General features: G+C 36.2%; 1 protein-coding gene across 5 annotated transcripts in view; it reads left to right on the top strand.

Moving 5' to 3' along the window:
* The window catches only part of ACAP2 (ArfGAP with coiled-coil, ankyrin repeat and PH domains 2), a 158,481-nt gene that overhangs the window by 95,817 nt on the left and 46,559 nt on the right, over nucleotides 1-16,105 (top strand). For all 5 annotated transcript variants that reach the window (XM_032629593.1, XM_032629590.1, XM_032629589.1 and 2 more), the window contains 3 exons: nucleotides 7,777-7,960; nucleotides 11,676-11,720; nucleotides 14,890-14,985. In XM_032629593.1, coding sequence (XP_032485484.1) covers nucleotides 7,777-7,960; nucleotides 11,676-11,720; nucleotides 14,890-14,985 — 325 coding nt within the window. The remainder of the gene's footprint in view (nucleotides 1-7,776; nucleotides 7,961-11,675; nucleotides 11,721-14,889; nucleotides 14,986-16,105) is intronic.

The following is a 16,105-nucleotide window of genomic DNA, read 5'->3' as shown; positions in this document are numbered from 1 at the left end:
TTTTGCTTTGTGAAATTTATATTGCATTTTTTCCTGAATTACTCTGTAAAGGAGTCAGACTTAATGCCTTTCAGTGAATCATTTATACTATGAAATTTGTGTTCAGGATACATAGTTCAAATTGTTACAGACTAAAAAAAATTTTTTTAATGTAAATAAATAACCTAATGATCTTTAAAAATCAAAGCAGATCCCAAAAGTGGTTGAAATACTGTCAGTTATTCTAGTTGTCTCAATATGGTATTTTCTTTGTAGAGAAGATAATAGAATATACGAGAATGAGTAATGAAGGTGCATAATAAGTAATGAAGCAAACCTTTTGTGTCACATTCATCACATTTTATATGTGAAATAAAATGAAACTAGAAATAAAAAATTTATCTGAACTTCCAGGTAGGAATGTTTTCCTTTTCCACATTAATAATTTCACTTTATGTCTTTTAATTCCTGACTGAGAATATATTAAATTATAGATAAAGTTGATTATGATATAGGATTCAGATGTTAAAAGCTATAAATAGTGGCAGATCTCATGAACATAATGCACTTCTGTTTTAGTAGGTTAGAATTTGTTGTTCTGGAGGTGATGTCTTGCAGATCATTTATAAATCACTTCAAAATAGACTGATATCCAGGATGTCCTTATAGAGTGTATACATGAAAATTTATGGCTTCTTATTAAAGTCTTTGCTAGGTACACGTTATTATTATTGTTATTATTTTAAAGTCATTTGTCTTCAAATTACTTTGCCTAATTCCTTGGTAGAAAAAGTAAAAGGATGTTATATATTTACCTAAGGTCATTAATGAATCAAGGTTTCAGATTTTCAGACTACTGAAATGGATACTGTTATTCTCTACTGGTACATAATTCTTTTAGAAAGCATTCTTCTGTGTGTGTGTTTTAAGAATATATTCGTGTCCTTTGGCCTCCTAATTTTTTTCAACAATAAATGAATGTTGTTTCTTAAAGTGTGGTCTGTAGACCACCATAACAGTGAAATCAAGGGCATGTCTTAAGAAAATTCCTCAGATTTCTAGGGCTTATCCCGAAAACACAAAGAATTGTAATCTCTGGTAGAGGACCCTTGGAACTTGCATTTTTAACAAGTTCCCTATGGTATATACTACTGTTTAAAAATCATTTGGTCTTTTTTTTTTTTAATTGGGGTATAGTTGCTTGACAATGTTGTGTAAGTTTCTGCTGTATAGTGAAGTGAATCAGCTATATGTATACATATATCCCCTCTTTTTTGGATTTCCTTCCCATTCAGGTCACCACAGAGTATTAAGTAGAGTTCCCTGTGCTATACAGCATGTTCTCATTAGTTACCTATTTTATACATATTACTATGTATATGTCAATCCCAGTCTTCCAATTCACCCCACACACCCCTGCCCCCGCTTGGTGTCCATATGTTTTTTTCTTTACGTCTGTCTCTATTTCTGCCTTGCAAACAGGTTCATCTGTACCATTTTTCTACATTCCACATATATGTGTTAATACACGATATTTGTTTTTCTCTTTCTGACTTAGTTCACTCTGTATGACAGTCTCTAGGTCCATCCACATTGCTACAAATGACCCAATTTCATTCCTTTTTATGGCTGAGTAATTTTCCATTGTATATATGTACCACATCTTTATCCATTCATCTGTCAGTGGACATTTAGGTTACTTCCATGATCTGGCTATTGTAAATAGTGCTGCAGTGAACACTGGGGTGCATCTGTCTTTTTGAATTATGGTTTTCTCTGGGTATATGCCCAGTAGTGGGATTGCTGGGTCATATGCTAATTCTGTTTTTAGTTTTTAAAGGAACCTTCATACTGTTCTCCATAGTGGGTGTATCAGTTTACATTTCCACCAACAGTTGCAAGATAGTTCCCTTTTCTTCACACCCTCTCCAGCATTTATCGTTTGTAGATTTTTTGACGATGGCCATTCTGACTGGTGTGAAGTGATACCTCATTGTAGTTTTGATTTGCATTTCTCTAATAATTAGTGATATTGAGCATCTTTTCATGTGCCTCTTGGCCATCTATATGTCTTCTTTGGAGGAATGTCTATTTAGGTCTTCTGCCCATTTTTTGATTGGGTTGTTTGTTTTTTTGATATTGAGATGCATGAGCTATTTGTATTTTTTGGAGATTAATCCCTTGTCTGTTGCTTCGTTTGTAAATATTTTCTCGCATTCTGTGGGTTGTCTTTTCGTCTTGTTTATGGTTTCCTTTGCTGTGCAAAAGCTTTTAAGTTTCATTAGGTCCCATTTGTTTGTTTTTATTTTTATTACTGAAGGAGGTGGGTCAAAAAAGGTCTTGCTGTGATTTATGTCAAAAAGTGTTCTTCCTGTGTTTTCCTCTAAGAGTTTTATAGTGTCTGGTCTTACATTTAGGTCTCTAATCCATTTTGAGTTTATTTTTGTGTATGGTGTTAGGGAGTGTTCTAATTTCATTCTTTTACATGTAGCTGTCCAGTTTTCCCAGCACCACTTATTGAAGAGGCTGTCTTTTCTCCACTGTATATTTTTGCCTCCTTTGTCATAGATTAGGTAACCATAGGTGCATGGGTTTATCTCTGGGGTTTCTGTCCTGTTACGTTGGTCTGTATTTCTGTTTTTGTGCCAGTACCATACTCTCTTGATTACTGTATCTTTGTAGTATAGTCTGAAGTCAGGGAGCCTGATTCCTCCAGCTCCATTTTTCTTTCTCAAGATTGCTTTGGCTATTTGGGGTCTTTTGTGTCTCCATACAAATTGTGCAATTTTTTGTTCTAGTTCTGTGAAAAATGCCATTGGTAATTTGATAGGGATTGCATTGAATCTGTAGATGGCTTTGGGTAGTATAGTCATTTTCACAGTATTGATTCTTCCAATCCAAGAACATGGTATATCTCTCCATTTGTTTGTGTCATCTTTGATTTCTTTCATCAGTGTCTTGTAGTTTTCCACATACAGGTCTTTTACCTCCTTAGGTAGGTTTATTCCTAGGTATTTTATTATTTTTGTTGCATTGGTGAATGGGATTATTTCCTTAATTTCTCTTTCTGATCTTTTGTTGTTAGTGTATAGGAATGCAAGAGATTTCTGTGCATTAATTTTGTATCCTGCAAATTTACCAAATTCATTGATTAGCTCTAGTAGTTTTCTGGTGGCATCTTTAGGATCTTCTACATATAGTATCCTGTCATTTGAAAAATGACAGTTTTACTTCTTTTCCAATTTGTATTCCTTTTATTTCTTTTTCTTCTCTGATTGCTGTGGCTAGGACTTCCAAAACTATGTTGAATAATAGTGGTGAGAGTGGACATCCTCGTCTTGTTCCTGATCTTAGAAGAAATGCTTTCAGTTTTTCACCATTGAGAATGATGTTTCCTGTGGTTTTGTCAGATATGGCCTTTATTATGTCGAGGTAGGTTCCCTCTATGCCCACTTTCTGGAGAGTTTTTATCATAAATGGGTGTTGAATTTTGTCAAAAGCTTTTTCTGTATCTATCGAGCTGATCATATGGTTTTTATTCTTCAATTTGTTAATATGGTGTATCACATTGATTGGTTTGCATATATTGAAGAATCCTTGCATCCCTGGGATAAATTGCTCTTGATCATGGTGTGTGCTCCTTTTAATGTGTTGTTGGATTCTGTTTGCTAGTATTTTTTTTTTTTTTTTTTGCTGTACGCGGGCCTCTCACTGTTGTGGCCTCTCCCGTTGCGGAGCACAGGCTCCGGACGCGCAGGCTCAGCGACCATGGCTCACGGGCCCAGCCGCTCCGCGGCACGTGGGATCTTCCCGGACTGGGGCACGAACCCGCGCCCCCTGCATCGGCAGGCGGACTCTCAACCACTGCGCCACCAGGGAAGCCCTGTTTGCTAGTATTTTGTTGAGGATTTTTGCATCTATATTCCTCAGTGATATTGGTCCGTAATTCTCTGTTTTTGTGATATCTTTGTCTGGTTTTGGTATCAGGGTGATGGTGGCCTTGTAGAATGAGCTTGGGAGTGTTTCTCTCTCTGCAATTTTTTGGAATAGTTTGAGAAGGATGGGCGTTAGCTGTTCTCTAAATATTTGATAGAATTTGCCTGTGAAGCCATCTGGTCCTGGACTTTTTGTTTGTTGGAAACTTTTTTTTTTTTTTTTTTTTTTGCGATATGCAGGCCTCTCACTGTTGTGGCCTCTCCCGTTGCGGAGCACAGACTCCGGACGTGCAGGCTCAGCAGCCGTGGCTCATGGGCCTAGCCGCTCCGCGGCATGTGGGATCTTCCCGGACCGGGGCACAAACCCGTGTCCCCTGCATCGGCAGGCGGACTCTGAACCACTGTGCCACCAGAGAATCCCAGTTTTATTGATCTTTGCTCTTGTTTTCTTTTTTCTGTTTCATTTATTTCTGCTCTGATCTTTGTGAGTTCTTTCCATCTACTAACGTTGGTTTTTATTGTTTTGTTTTGGTTTTTGTTTTCTTTTCTTCTTTCTCTAGTCCCTTTAGGTGTAAGGTTAGATTGTTTATTTGAAATTTTTCATGTTTCTTGAGGTAGGATTATATTGCTATAAACTTCCCTCTTAGAATTGCTTTTGCTGCATACCATAGGTTTTGGGTTGTCGTGCTTTTGTTGTCATTTGTCTCTAGGTATTTTTTGATTTCCTCTTTGATTTCTTCAGTGATCTCTTGGTTATTTAGTAGCATATTGTTTAGCCTCCCTGTGTTTGTGTTTTTTTACAGTTTTTTTCCTGTAATTGATTTCTAGTCTCATAGCGTTGTGGTCAGAAAAGATGCTTGATACGATTTCAATTTTCTTAAATTTACTGAGGCTTGATTTGTGACCCAAGATGTGATGTATCCTGGATAGTGTTCCATGTACACTTGAGAAGAAAGTGTATTCTGCTGCTTTCAGGTGGAATGTCCTATAAATATCAGTTAAATCCATCTCGTTTAAAGCTTGTGTTTCCATGTTAATTTTCTGTCTGGATAATCTGTCTGTTGGTGTAAATGAAGTGTTAAAGTCCCCCACTATTATTGTGTTACCGTCAGTTTCCTCTTTTATGGCTGTTAACATTTGCCTTATGTATTGAGGTGCTCCTATGTTGGGTGCATGTATATTTGTAATTGTTATATCTTCTTGGATTGATCCCTTTATCATTATGTAGTGTTCTTCCCTGTCTCTTGTAACAGTCTATATTTTAAAGTCTATCTTATCTGGTATGAGTAAGTCTGTCTCATCTGATATGAGTATTCCATGCACATGGAAATCAAAATCTTTTGATTTCCATGTGCATGGAATATCTTTTTCCATCCCCTCACTTTCAGTCTGTATGTGTCCCTAGGTCTGAAGTGGGTCTCTTGTAGACAGCATATATATGGGTCTTGTTTTTGTATCCATTCAGCGAGCTGTGTCTTTTGGTTGAGCATTTAGTCCATTCACATGTAAGGTAATTATCGATATGTAAGTTCTATTACCTTTTTCTTAATTGTTTTGGGTTGTTTTTCTAGGTCTTTTTCTTGTGTTTCTGGCTTAGAGGAGTTCCTTTAGCATTTGTTGTAGAGTTGGTTTGGTGGTTCTGAAGTCTCTTAGCTTTTGCTTGTCTGTAAAGCTTTTGATTTCTCTGTTGAATGTGAGTGAGATCCTTGCTGGGTAGATTAATCTTGGTTGTAGCTTTTTCCCTTTCACCACTTTAAATATATCCTGCCACTCCAACGTGGCCTCCAGAGTTTCTGTTGAAAAATCATCTCATAACCTTACAGGGATTCCCTTGTATGTTATTTTTTGCTTTTTCATTGCTGCTTAATATTTTTTCTTTGTATTTAATTTTTTTTAATGTGATTAATATGTGTCTCGGTGTGTTTTTCCTTGGGTTTATACCGTATGGGACTCTCTGCACTTCCTGGACTTGATTGACTATTTCCTTTCCCATGTTAGGGATGTTTTCAACTATAGTCTCTTCAGATACTTTCTCAGACCCTTTCTCTTTCTCTTCTTCCTCTGGGACCTCTGTAATTTGAGTGTAGGTGTGTTTAATGTTGTCCCAGAGGCCTCTGAGACTGTCCTTAATTGTTTTCATTCTTTTTTCTTTATTCTGCTCCCTGGCAGTTATTTCCACCATTCTGTCTTCCAGCTCACTTATCCATTCTTCTGCCTCAGTTATTCTGCTATTGATTCCTTCTAGAGTATTTTTAATTTCAGTTATTGTCTTATTCATCACTGTTCTTTAGTTCTTCTAGGTCCTTGTTAAATATTTATTGTATTTTCTCCATTCTATTTCCAATATTTTGGATCATCTTTGCTATCAATACTCTAAATCCTTTTTCAGGTAGATTGCCTATTTCCTCTTCATTTGTTTGGTCTTGTGGGTGTTTACCTTGTTCCTTCATCTGCAACATATTTCTCTGTCTTCTCATTTTGTTTTACTTATTGTGTTTGGGGTCTCCTTTCCACAGGCTGCGAGGTTGTAGTTGCTCTTGCTTCTGGTGTCTGCCCCCAGTGGGTGAGGTTGGTCCAGTGGCCTGTGTAGGCTTCCTGGTGTGGGGGACTGGTGTTTGTGTTCTGGTGGGTGGAGCTATATCTTGTCCCTCTGGTTGGCAGGGCTGTGTCAGGTGATGTGTTTCGGGTTGTCTGTGAGCTTCGTATGACTTCAGGCAGCCTGTATGCTAATGGGTGGGGTTGTGTTCCTGTCTTGCTAGTTGTTTGGTGTGAGGCGTCCAGCACTGGAGCTTGCTGGCCCTTGGGTGGAGCCAGGTCTTGGTGTTGAGATGGAGACATCTAGGAGAGCTCTCACCTATTAATATTCCCTGGGGCTGGGAGTTCTCTGGCGGTCCAGTGTCCTGGACTTGGCTGTCAGAAGGTCAGGCCCGACCCCTGGCCAGAGAACCAAGACCCTGCAAGCTGCACCATGTGAAAGAAAAAAAAAAAGGAAATGAACTAGCAAAACCCCCAAGACAAATGGTAAAAGCAAAACCAAACACACAAAAATACACAAAGAAACACACACACACACACACACACACACAAAAACAGGGGAAAAAAAGGAAAAACATAAAGAAAGGCAAGATGGACTTACCTGGTGGTCCAGTGGGTAAGACTCCATGCTCCCAATGCAGGGCGCCTGGGTTCAGTCCCTGGTTGGGTAACTAAATCCCACATGCATGCCACAAGTAAGAGTTCACATGCCTCAAGTAAGAGTCTGCAGGCCGCAATGAAGATCCCATGTGCCATAACTAAGACTCGGGGCAGCCAAAATAAATAAATAAATATTAAAAAATAACAACTTTACAGATTCACAGACTCAGAGAACAAATTTATGGTTATCAGGAGGGAAGAGTGGGGGAGGGATAGTTAGGGAGTTTGGGATTGACCAAAAAAAAAAATTGTATATAACTATATTATACACCTGTAACTTATATAATATTTTACATCAACCATTCATCAGTTAAAGAAAATAAAAATAAATGTAAAAAAAATAAAAATTATTTGGTTAAATATTGGTGCATGTCCCAGAATTTGTCTTTAGAAAAATTAACTTTGCCTTTTATGTTTCTGTAATGTTAATTTGATAATTTATTTTCACTTTAAATTGTATAGATTTAAGTAAGGAAATGCTAGGTGACTATATCAGGAATAGTGTGTACTCATAAACTAATATATATACGTTAGTTGGAAGAGCTATTGAGTGTCATTTTCAAATAAATAAGTAGAGGAACATAAGAATTAAATTCTAAATGTTATTTTGGTAAAGTTTTTGATCCATATAGTTTTATGAAAGTTTTGCTATTTTAATTTTTTTTAGAGATCTTAGAAAATTCAAAGATGCCAAGAAGCAGTTTGAAAAAGTCAGTGAAGAAAAAGAAAACGCATTAGTAAAAAATGCTCAAGTACAGAGAAACAAACAGCATGAAGTTGAAGAAGCCACAAACATTCTGACAGCAACAAGGAAATGTTTTCGACATATAGCCCTAGATTATGTACTTCAGGTATGTTTATTATATGTTTTCAAAAAATGGTTATTAGGGCTTCCCTGGTGGCGCAATGGTTGAGAGTCCGCCTGCCGATGCAGGGGACACGGGTTCGTGCCCTGGTCTGGGAAGATCCCACCTGCAGCAGAGTGGCTAGGCCCGTGAGCCATGGCCACTGAGCCTGCATGTCCAGAGCCTGTGCTCTGCAACGGGTGAGGCCACAACAGTGAGAGGCCCGCACACACACACAAAAATACTTAAGTAAACATATTGCTAATTAGTGATTAAAAACTACTCAGGTAACTTTGCGAAAACAGTAGAAAATGACTTTAAGATTTTTTTCTATTAAGTTCCTGTTCAGTAAGTGGGAAGTTAAATTTTAAACAATGAAGTACACTCCACTTATTAATGAAAGGCTTCTAGCATGGAGTAGTCTGTATTTCTTATCTCGTCTTATCTACCTCACATTTATACCACTTCCTGCAGTAGTATGAGTACTGAGACTGCCTACCTCATTCTACTGAAATGGCTCATGTTAAGGTCTTATTCGTTAGATATATTGTACTTTTTAACCAACTTGACTATTGTGTTTCACTGAAATAGTAGACCACACTCTCTTGAAACATACTTTTGTCTTGATGTATCTTAAACCATTTGCAAGTCATCATCTTAATTTATGTTTCTTTTCAGTTTCCACTTTGGGTTTCTCTCCTTTGTCCACCTTTTCAGTCTCTCTATTAGGGTTCCATCTTTGGTCTTCCTGTTTTCTGACTTTATGATAATCCCTTACAGTTTAATCATGCCCTTTGCTTGAATTATCACCATATATAAGTGACAAAATATATTTTTCTCAGAAGTACCTCATTCCTTTTGTGTCTAAAACTAAAATCTTTCTTCTTCTCAAATGACTTCGTATTGCCATTACCATACTGAGTAGTATCATCCTCTTAATCATAGAAATCAGAATTGGAGAATCATATCAGATATTCTCCTCATTCTTAGCTACTATATCTAACAGTCAAAATTGCCTTGAAAAGTTCTATGTACTTCTTAAACCTGTTCGTTCTCACTCTGCTGCAGCCCCAACACTAGTTCTTAACTGTTTCTTGTCTCGAGTATTAAGATGTTCTTATAAAAATTGATCTTTCTTGTGTTGCTTTTAACCTGCCCATTAGCAATTCATTCTCTGTTCTGTGGTCACAATTACTCAAGCTTTTCCAGGCAAAATGAATCATTCTTGTCTCTGTTTCCTCTGTGCTGCCATATTATTGTCATACACATTGCTGTTAGAGCACTTATCTCATTTATTGAAATTATTTATTTATATGTCTTTCCTACTCCTAGATTATATCCCTTCCCTCTAGTCCAGTGGTTGGAAAATAGATAGGTAATGTTTTTTGAAAGAGTGAACAGCTTACTTAATTTTAAATTTTATTTGGGAAGTGGGGAAGTTACCTAAATATTCATTATTTTCAAATTTACACATTATAAACTGTCCGTTTCCTTTGATGTCCATCCAGTAGTTTTAAGTTAGGACCTCACCTCTCATATAACTATTTGTTTGATTTTTCTAATGAGAACTGTTGCGTTATTTTACTATATGGCCAAAGTGTCTGTTTTAGAGAATAGTAAGTAAGAAATATTCAGCTTTATAGAGTGTCACGCTTTAGTTTCTCTAAATATTTGAATATACTTTTGTATTTTCAAATGTATGCTGTTTTTCATTGTCAAACAGAGGCATTTTTAACATTTTTCTAAGCTTTTACTTAGAGCATTTGAAAGTTAATCTTTTAGTTTTCAAAACTGAATAGACCTTGAAACAGACATGCAGAAGAAACTAGTGCTTAGGTAAACAAAGTTATTAGATTTTTCTTGGTCTGTCTTTTCTTATTTATTTATTTATTTATTTTTGGCTGCATTGGGTCTTCATAGCAGTGCGCCTGCTTTCTCTAGTTGCATCAAGCGGGGGCTACTTTTCATTGCGGTGCACGGGCTTCTCATTGCAGTAGCTTCTCTTGTTGCAGAACACGGGCTCTAGGCACGTGGGCTTCAGTAGTTGCGGCATGCAGGCTCAGTAGTTGTGGCTCGTGGACTCTAGAGCACAGGCTCAGTAGTTGTGGCACATGGGCTTAGTTGCTCCGCGGCATGTGGGATCTTCCCAGAGCAGGGCTCGAACCCGTGTCCCCTACATTGGCAGGTGGATTCTTAACCACTGCACCACCAAGGAATTCCCTCTTGGTCTGTTTTTTTTGTTTTTTTTTTTTTTTTTTTGCGGTACGTGGGCCTCTCACTGTTGTGGCCTCTCCCGTTGCGGAGCACAGGCTCCGGACGCACAGGCTCAGCGGCCATGGCTCACGGGCCTAGCTGCTCCACAGCATATGGGATCTTCCTGGACCGGGGCACAAACCTGTGCCCCCTGCATCGGCAGGTGGACTCTCAACCACTGCAGCACCAGGGAAGCCCCCTCTTGGTCTGTTTTTGTTTTCTGATCAGTGCTTTAAAATTATCTTATTAAACAACAGGCAGAACATTCAGTGGGAAGGACATATTAAAAAGATATTCTGTAACCTTTTGGAAATTTTAGCAAATAGTTCATGATTCTTTTCTTGTGTAAACATTGTATTTCATTAAGCTGATATATAATAAATAACAGACAAAAATAAAATGTTTGTTGTGAATTTCTAGAGTTGGGAGAGATACCACAGAAGGCAACTTTTATAATTACTGATCTTTCAATAGTTTAGTCTAATTAAAATATTTATTTAAGGTCCATTAATTTGTTCAACAAATATTTCTGAGTGCCTAATATATACAGCTTGGAGGATACAACTGGGAATAAAGCACGACCTTGATCTCATGGAGCTTATGTTTTAGCTGGGGAAAACAAATAAGTAAATAAAATATGAGGTAGTTATGAATACTATAAAGAAAATAAATAGGGTTGGTGTACTAAAGACTGCTTAAAGGCCTACTTTAGACCTTTGTGAGGAGATACTATTTAAGCTGGGACCTGATGGATAAGAGCCTTGTGCCCATCTGGGAAGAAAATCATGACATGAGGACAGAACAAATAGTACAAAGGCATCGAGGTGGGAGTACTCTTGGGTTGTGGTTGGACCACAGAAAAGGGGAAAGTACTGTAGTAGAAAATTAGGTGGGAGAGGTAGCAGGAGCCTCTTCACAAAGGGCCTTGTAGGCTACAGTAGGGAGTTGGAAGGTTTTAATACAGACGTACATGATCTTATTTATTGTTTGAAAAGATCACTCTGATTGCTGAATGAAGTGTCAAGAGTGGAAACAGAGACTAGTTCATAGACTGTTATAGCAGTCAGGAAAAGATATGGTGGTTGGTGGTAGTAGTAAAAGTGATTAGAATTTGTATTAAGGATGTATGTTAAAAGAGCAATTAGATAAGGAGGGTGGAGAGAAGACAGAATTCTAAGAAATTCAGAAGTTTATCAAGGTGATAGTTTTATCAGTACAGTACAATTTTATGGTTTGAACATGGCCAGTTTTTCTTTAAGTTGAAAAAATGGATGAGAGTTTCATTGGTATGTTTGTCTTAACTGTTTTTGCAAAAAGCAGGTCAAATGGTGAAAAACTTGAACTTTGTTTTCATTTACTTTTCTGGAAAAGTATTAAACCATTAGAATAAGCAAATTTTACAATATTGCATTCTGGATTAGTTTTTAAAATAATGCATAGGTGATTAACCAAGTGCATTCTCCCTCAGATTAACGTCCTTCAATCAAAAAGGAGATCAGAAATCCTGAAATCAGTAAGATATTTATTGAAATGATGTTCTAAATATTTTAATATGAAGTTAAATGTATATATTTAAGTTTTTAAAATAGCACCATATATGTGTGTGTGTGTATATTTATTTATTTACTTATTTATTCCAGGTTCATAATTAATGATATGTTGTACTTCTTATATGTCACTTAACCACTTTTTTTGGTCTCCTTTATGTTATAGTTATTTATGTGTGTCTCATCTATAATTATACTGTAATCTCCTTAAAGCAGACACTTAAATAATTTGAGATTGAGGGCATACATAGCATCATTTTACACAATTTTTCCCTTAGGGCTGTTGATGGTGTATCAGCTTTTTGGAGTGCAGGTAGAAAACAAATGAGATGAAATTTGAAGGATGGCACGGCAACAGTGATTTCTTATTTGCCCATTTTTCGTCTTAAAAGCTAACAAGGAGGTGGGCAGAGGATGATAGTCATATATACATTACACTCTTTTATATTTTGAGAACCTTAGAAATAATTTCTCCTTTCTGATTTCGTTCACTAAAGTTTTTTTATGGTTTTTTTTTTCTCAAAGGATCCACAGAAATTGCTTTTGATCCTTGTCCACACCTAGGTTTTTCCTAAATTCTCTGTTAATATTTATGTTATTTCTTATCAGATGAGAACATTATACTTCCTGTTTACCTCCACCACCTTTTCCAGATTGAGAGTAATGTATGTTAATTGTAGAAAATTGGAAAATAAAATATATGAAGGAAGAATAAAAATACTTATAAATGCTACTACCAAGAGAGAACCACTATCAACATCTTGGTGTAATCTTTGTCTTTTTTCTCTGTTTGTGTGCGCACGCCTGTGTGTGTGTGTGTATGTGAAAATGTATATACACCTCTTAAAATTCCATTTAATTTTTTTTTTTTTTTTTTTTTTTCTTGCTGTACGCGGGCCTCTCACTGTAGGGGGGCTTCCCTGGTGGCACAGTGGTTGGGGGTCCGCCTGCCGATGCAGGGGATGCGGGTTCGTGCCCCGGTCTGGGAGGATCCCGCGTGCCGCGGAGCGGCTGGGCCCGTGAGCCGTGGCCGCTGGGCCTGCGCGTCCGGAGCCTGTGCTCTGCAACGGGAGAGGCCACAACAGTGAGAGGCCCGCGTACAGCAAGAAAAACAAAAAAAAAAACAAACAAAAAAAAACAAAATAGGAATCATTCCTACATACTGTTCTGTAATTTTCTTTTTTCACTAATACACTCCAAAATCATCATGTGTCATTAAATATTTTTTTATTTAACGATGTGACCAGGTAGAATTCTACCATATGAATACAGTAGAGGTGAGCAAACATTTTCTTTGAAGGGCCAGGTAGTAAATATATTAGGTTTTGGAGGCCGTATTGTCTGTGTTGAAACTACTCAGCTGTGCTATTGTAATAGGAAAGCAGTCATAGACAATATGTAAATGAATGACATGACTGTTCTAATAAAACTTTTTTTATGAACATGGAAATTTGAATTTTATATAATTTTTACGTGTCATGAATTTCATGTCTTCTTTTCATTTTCTTTAACCATTTAAAAATGCAAAAACTGTTGTTAGCCCGTAGGCCATCCAAAAACAGGTGGTAGGGCTGGATATAGTTTGTAGGTCAGTTTGCTGACCTTGAATATACCATAAATTAACTTTACCTATTAATGGATTTTAAGTAATTTCCCTGTTTTTGACGTAAAGCATAGCATTATAGTGATCATCGTAATGAATAATATTTCCTTCGGATAGATTAAGACAAGAGATTACTTAGTCAAAGGGTTGAAGCATTTATTGAAACTTTTAAGGAATATTGTCAAATTTTAAGGGTTACACAAAATTTCCACTAATAGTGTGTGAGAGTGAACATTTTTCTACATTTTACCAACGCTGGGTATTAATTTCCCCCACTCTACCACAGTTTGGTAGATTGAAAATGTCATCTCTTTGTTTAATTTTGGATTTCTTTGAGGCAAATGAGTATGAATGTCCCCCCCCCTTTTTTTTCTTGGTCACTATGTTTTCTGTTTATGTCCTTACCCTCTTTTTTTGTCTTCATACTTTTCATATTGATTTGTAACATCTCTTATCTGTTAAGACTAGTAACCCTTTGTCAAGTGTTTTTTCCTAGTTTATTATTTATCTTTTAATATGCTTATTCTGTGTTTTGATGTGCAGGCATATTTTACTTTTTATGTACTTGTAACTATTAATCTCTTATTTTTATAATAAGAGATTAATATAATAGTTAATAATTAATTAACTATTAATCTCTTCCTCTCTTTTTAAAAAATATATTTAGTGTTTTTTAAAATCATATTCACAAAGTTGTACAACCGGCGTTATCTAATTCCAGAATCATCTTTTAGTGAGCTTTGTCCTTTTGTCATTGTGTTTTATTTTATGGTTTTTCTCTCCCAAAAAAATTCCTTTTGAAGGATTCTTGAGTATTAAGGACCTTTTGACCTATTTTAGATTTTACAGAATTAAACAGATGTCTCTTCTTGCTAAAAATAACAGGGATGTTTGGAGGATTCTTTCAGTATTGTGATTGAATTAATTCCTTCTCATGTAAAAATTTAACTAATAAAAATAAGAGTGTTTTTTCTCTCATGAATAGGTAAAATGTAGGAAAACTTAGAAAAAAATCTTAACCCATTAATCATTTTTGAATTTTTGGAATGAATATAACAAAATCTCCATATTGGCAAAGTCTGTTGCCTCATTTTATTTTGCTATCTTGAGAAAAAAATGAGCATGCCCCTATTTCGTGTTGTGCTTAGTGATCTACGGGTTGTAAAGTATATGTGATTGCTTTGTTTTGAGAGCTTCGTATGTCCCCTCCTAATATTTTAATGTTTTATTTGTAATTTAAGGTTTTGCCAGTGAGTTTTGTTGAAAGACACCTAGATATTTTATAATGTACCTGGAAAGCTGGTGAAGTTATTGAAAACTTGATTCTTTGAATTATTGCAATATAAGTTTGAAAATATTTTTGTAATACTCTTTTAAGAAAAATGACTCAGTTTAATTTTAAATAGGTTTGCTATTTTGGGCTCTGGTGGAATAATTTTTAAACAATAGATAGGATCAGAATTTTTTTTAAATTTCAGAATATTTATCTAAGAATTGATTTTAAAATGCTAACCATTTTTTCCTCCTGTTAGATGTTATCCTTTATGTATGCCCATTTGGCCTTCTTTCATCAAGGATATGATCTATTTAGTGAACTTGGGCCCTACATGAAGGATCTTGGTGCACAGGTAATGTACTGTACTTCTTGATTCTGTGTTATATACCAATATCTGTATTTTTTTAAATTGAGATATAGTTGACATACATATAACTGGAAGTTTTGTACCTTTTGACCCCACTCACCCATTTTCCCACCGCCAACACCCACCTCTAGCAACCTCCAGTCTGTTTTTACTATGAGTTCTGTTTTTTGTTTTTGTTTTTTTTTAATTCCACATATCAGTGAGATCACACAGTAGTTGTCTTTCTGTGTCTGACTTATTTCACTTAGTGTAATGCCCTCAGGATCCATCCATGTTGTTGCAAAAGGCAGGATTTCCTTTTTTATGGCTGAATAATGTTCCAGTGTATTATGTATACCACATTTTAAAATCCATCTATTGACAGACACTTAGTTAGGTTACTTCCATATCTTGGCTAAATAATGCTGCAGTGAACGTGGGGATGCAGATATATTTTCGAGTTAGTGTCTTCGATTCCTTCAGGTAAATACCCAGAAGTGGAATTGTTGGATCACATAGTAGTTCTATTTTTAATTTTTTGAGGAACCTGCATACTGTTTTTCATAGTGGCTGTGCCAATTTCATTCTCACCAACAGTGCTCAAGGGTTCCCTTTTCTCCACATCCTTGACAGTCTTCTCTTATTTTTGATGACAGCCATTCTAACAGGTGTGAGGCAATATCTCCCTGTGGTTTTGATCTGCATGTCTTTCATCATTAGTGACATTGAGTACCTTTGACCCCTTATTGGCCATCTGTATGTCTTCTGTGGGAAAATGTCTGTTCAGATCCTCTGCCCATTTTTTAATTGAATTTTTTTTTTTTTGCTGTTAAGTTGTCTGAGTTCTTTATATATTTTAGATATTAACCCCTTATCAGATATATGATTTGTAAATATTTTCTGCCATTTGGTAGGTTGCCTTTTAATTTTGCTCATGGTTTCCTTTGCTGTGCAGAAGCGTTTTAGTTTGATGTAGTTTGAGTTGTTTATTTTTCCTTTTGTTGTCTTTGTTCTAGTATATGTATTTTTAAAGAGATTTAGCATATTGGGAAATTTGACAATTTAATGATGAAGTTTGGTGCTATAACAGATTTATGTATGGGTTAAATGTGTAACCAAAAATAAG

The sequence above is a fragment of the Phocoena sinus genome, chromosome 4 (assembly GCF_008692025.1).
Source record: "Phocoena sinus isolate mPhoSin1 chromosome 4, mPhoSin1.pri, whole genome shotgun sequence".
Lineage (NCBI taxonomy): Eukaryota > Metazoa > Chordata > Mammalia > Artiodactyla > Phocoenidae > Phocoena > Phocoena sinus.
Note: the sequence above shows the minus strand (reverse complement) of the source record. Positions and strands in the feature narration are given on the sequence as shown.